The sequence below is a fragment of the Gaeumannomyces tritici genome (assembly GCF_000145635.1).
Source record: "Gaeumannomyces tritici R3-111a-1 unplaced genomic scaffold supercont2.31, whole genome shotgun sequence".
Taxonomy (NCBI): domain Eukaryota; kingdom Fungi; phylum Ascomycota; class Sordariomycetes; order Magnaporthales; family Magnaporthaceae; genus Gaeumannomyces; species Gaeumannomyces tritici.
This window is the reverse complement of record NW_008804575.1, coordinates 13405-18027: the sequence shown is the minus strand read 5'-3', so window position 1 is coordinate 18027 and position 4623 is coordinate 13405. Positions and strand designations below refer to the sequence as shown.

General features: G+C 35.1%; 1 protein-coding gene across 1 annotated transcript; it reads left to right on the top strand.

The window, feature by feature from the left end:
* Positions 1–1387: 1387 nt before the first annotated feature.
* Positions 1388–2074, top strand: GGTG_13672 (hypothetical protein; the record flags this gene model as incomplete). Its single annotated transcript, XM_009231589.1, has 2 exons — positions 1388–1568; positions 1725–2074. Coding segments are annotated over 2 exons (531 nt in total), but the record flags the coding sequence as incomplete, so codon positions are not given.
* Between the last annotated feature and the right edge of the window lie 2549 nt (positions 2075–4623).

The window sequence follows — 4623 nt, the reverse complement described above, 5'->3', positions numbered from 1 at the left end:
AAAATGGTTGGGTTAGCCGGTTTAGCGTTTCGGTTAAAGCTTTTGGTAAATTACCGGATATATAACGTATTCCCGGCAAATTTATTGCGGGCGTTTAAAAAAAGGCCCAGCGAAAAACCAAAAAATAAAAAACCAAAAATCGAAAAAAAAAAAGGATCGTTTCGAAGTAAAGGCTTTGTTGGAATATAAAAAGCTTTTGCGGAAACGAAAATATTTGGTTAAATGGATAAATTATAACGAATCGGAAAATTTGTAAATTTTAAAAAAGGATATTACGAAAAAAATTATTTAAGCGTATAAAGCAAACTTATTGTAAATAAGCTTATAAGATAAGGAAAATACCGAACTTTAACGGGTAAATACCCGGAAAGGACGGGGGTATTACAGGAAAAAAGTAATAAAAGCCAAAGGAATGGCCCAAAAAAATGTTTTAAACGTACCAAACCGGTTAGCCACCGGGAAAAAACGTAAAAAATTTATAAACGGTTTGTAATAACCGTAAAATATCGTGCTTTATAAACAAAAAGTTAAATAAGGACGGTATAATACAAAAAACGTTTTAAATTAATAATGCAATATATTTAAATTCCGAAGGACATATAAAATATAACATATTTTGGAAAGCCCGTAAAAAGCATGCTTAGCGCGATACGCTAAAGCAATTACCGTACTTTAAACGTACGTTGTAATAAAAAACATTATTGCTTGCCCAAAAAAGAAATGGAAAAATTTTCGAATGGCATAGCGAACGGGCTTAAACGTTCGAATAGCGGCAAATGCATATCGGCGGTATTTAAACCCATTAAAGGGGCAAAAAAAAAGCATTTTAAAATTATTTATTAAAGCATTAAAGCTTAGCTAGTAAATATGGATACCGGGATTTCGCAATATTGCAAAAGCAATATAACAAAAGGAAATTATGGTTTTAATTGTAACAAATTAACGAAAAAGATTTAAAATTAATTACTTTTTAAAAAAAGGATACCAATAATTAATTAGGAAAATATGTAAAAAAAATCGATTAAATGCCGTATTTAAAAAAACCAAAACCTTTAAAAACTACGTTTTTTTTGCTAACGTTACAATCGTTACCGCTAAAATTGTTAGCGCCGAAGGCGGTACTTCCCGGCGCCAATACGGACGCCGCACTTTTACGGGAAACCGCGCGGTTGTAAATTTGGGTATCCGAATGCGCCGCAATCGTAGCAAAATTAACGGCAATACTACCAAAAAAAGCAATTATACCTTTTTCGAAACGCTTAAAAAACGCTTTTACCTTGTTAAAAAAGTTACCGATGCTAGCTAAAGCTTAAACCTGCCTTTTCGTTTAAACGGCGATAGCGTAAAATTATTAAAAAATGTTTTAAATAGCTTTTAATGTTGCAGCGCTAGCAATTTTGCATTAAATGCGCTTTTAAATAACGGTTTAACGTTTGTAGCGCGCAAATTGCTCGGCCGACATAGTATGGAAGGATTTGGCTTTTTAAATAACTTTGCGGGCGCGAAATTGGGCTTTGGTAAGCTTTTCGAAAAGCTTTGGTATTGTTTTAAGCAATTGCTTATAAACGGTATTTAAAATTTTGTAAAGGTTTTGGGCCATTTTCCAAAACCATTCGAAAAGCTTAACGCAAACCTTGTTACCGATTACGTTTTTGCAATAAATATATTTAAAGGACCCCGTACAATTATCGAAGCATATCGGCATACGGGGGTTAACGGTATAGTTTTAATATGCTTAATAACCAAAATAGCGGTTACAAAACATCGCACGTTCCGTATAATTGTTTTTAAAAAAAGGCAAATAAATAAAGTCCTAATTATTGCTTTATTGGAAATCGATAACTTCCCGCAACGGGAGCGCGTTGCGGATACTTATATAAAGCGAAAAAAAAGCAATGTCCGTTTTGGGGGCAGGTTTATTGGAATTAAAAACGTTACGGCGGCGTTCGTTGCGCGCTTTACGCTTTTTTTCGGCGGAGGTTTTTTTGCCGCGGCGGTTAAAGCCCGCCGGGGGGTTACCGGTAAAACGTTTGCGGAAGCTTTAAAAGGTTGCAAGCGTAAAAGGGCCCGATAAACCCGCGACATTTAAAAAGCTTACCGAAAGGTTACCGGTAAAGCGATCGTTAAGGATTTAAAAGATTGGAAGCTTTGGCGAAACCGAATCCAAATTCGATTAAATTACAATAATTGGAAAAAATACCAAAGGGTTGTTAGGAAAGGCCAGCGAGCCGGTTAGGACCGAAAAACCCAAAGCGAATACCCGAAAAAATATTACCTTTTTTACGTAATTAGGTATAAAAAATAACATTTGCAGCTACCGGTTAGGTCCAAATATTTAAAAAAACGGTTAAATACCGATTATTTACGGTTACAATCGTTAAAATTATTAAAATAATTATTGGGTGTACAAAAAGGAAAAAAAAGGGTTCGTAATTTTAAACGGGAAAAAAAGCCTTTTATATACCGGTACGAACCCATTTTTCCGAATGCTATAAAGCTTTATAACCGGTTTTTTTAAGCGTTGCCGGGCATTGGGGCGGTTTAACGGGATACCGTAAGCTACCGGTTACTTACGGGGTCGCACGCGCGGTACAAACGGCTTAAAATAAGCCGTATTGGGAAAGGGCAATATGTTAAAAATACGGGCGAAACCGTTTGGCAAAAAACGGAAAGCGTTAAATGCACGGGCGAAACCGCTTAACAAAAAAAAAAAAGGGGCGCTAGCAATTAGCCGGGCACGAACCCCCCGGGAATATGCCGGCAAATTACCGGTATTGCGGCTAAAGCATAATGGCGAAGTTAAAAAATAAAGTAAAGTTTAAATTGCACGAAAGCGTTTAAAACGCGGAAAATTTAAAAGATCGACCCCGGGTGCCCGAAAAGGTACAAAAAAGGGGAAGGTTAAAAAAGGAACAATTTTTGTTAGCGATAGCACTTTTGGTAAGAAATTTACGGAAGTTTAACAAAGGAAACACCGTATCCGGCCCGTAACCCGGTAATTACCCGCTTTTGCACCGATTAACCCCTAATACAAAGCTTGCGTTAAGCTTCCCGAATGGTTTTAAAAAATGGCCCAAAACCTTTACAAAATTTTAAATACCGTTTACAAACGATTGTTTAAAGCGATACCAAAGCTTTTCGAAAAACTTACCAAAGCCCAATTTCGCGCTCGCAAAATTATTTAAAAAGCCAAATCCTTTTATACCATATTGGCCGAACAATTTGCGCGCTACGAACGTTAAACCGTTATCCAAAAGCGCATCCAGCGCAAAATTGCTAGCGCTACAACATTAAAAACTACCCAAAACATTTTCCAATAACTTTACGCTATTGCCGTTTAAACGAAAAAGCAAGTTTAAGCTTTAGCTAGCATCGGTAATTCTTTTAACAAGGTAAAGGCGTTTTTTAAACGTTTCGAAAAAGGTATGGTTGCTTTCTTTGGTAGCATTGCCGTTAGCTTTGTTACGATTGCGGCGCATTTGGATACCCAAGCTTACAATTGCGCGGCTCCCTGTAAAGGTGCGGCGTTCGTATTAGCGCTAGGAAGTACCGCTTTCGGCGCTAACAATTTTGGCGGCAATAATTGTAGCGCTAGCGAAAAGGACGTAATTTCCGGAAATTTTGGTTTTTTTAAATACGGTATTTAATCGATTTTTTTTACATATTTTCCTAATTAATTATTAATATCCCCTTTTCGAAAAGTGGTTAATTTTAAATTTTTTTCGTTAATTTATTACAATTAAAACCATAATTTCCTTTCGTTATATTATTTTTGCAGCATTGCAAAATTCCGGTATCCATATTTACCAATTAAGCTTTAATATTTTAATAAATAATTTTAAAATGCTTTTTTTTGCCCCTTTAATGGGTTTAAATACCGCCGATATGCATTTGCCGTTACCTAAACGCTTAAGCCCGTTCGTTATACCATTTAAAAAATTTTTCATTTTTTTTTCGAGCAAGCAATGGTATTTTTTATTATAACGTACGTTTAAAGTGCGGTAATTGCTTTGGCGTATTGCGCTAAATATGCTTTTTACGGGCTTTTTAAAGTATGTTACACTTTGCATATTTTTCGAAATTTAAATGTATCGCACTATTAATTTAAAGCGTTTTCCGTACTATACCGTTCCCATTTAACTTTTTGTTTATAAAGTACGATATTTTACGGTTATTACAAACCGTTTACGGGTTTTTTTACGTTTTTCCCCGGTAACTAACCGGTTCGGTACGTTAAAACATTTTTTTGGGCCATTTTTTTGGCTTTTATTATTTTTTTTTATAATACCCCCGTCCTTTCCGGGTATTTACCCGTTAAGGTCCGGTATTTTCCTTATTTTATAAATTCGTTTTTAATAAGCTTGCTTTATACGTTTAAACAATTTTTTTCGTAATATCCTTTTTTGGGATTTACAAATTTTTCGATTTGTTGTAACCTATTCATTTAACCAAATATTTTCGTTTTCGCAAAGGCCTTTTATATTTTAACAAAGCTTTTACTTTAAAACAATCCTTTTCTTTTTTTTCGATTTTTGGTTTTTTATTTTTTGGTTTTTCGCCGGGCTTTTTTTTTAAACGCCCGCAATAAATTTGCCGGGAATACGTTATATATCCGGTAGCTTA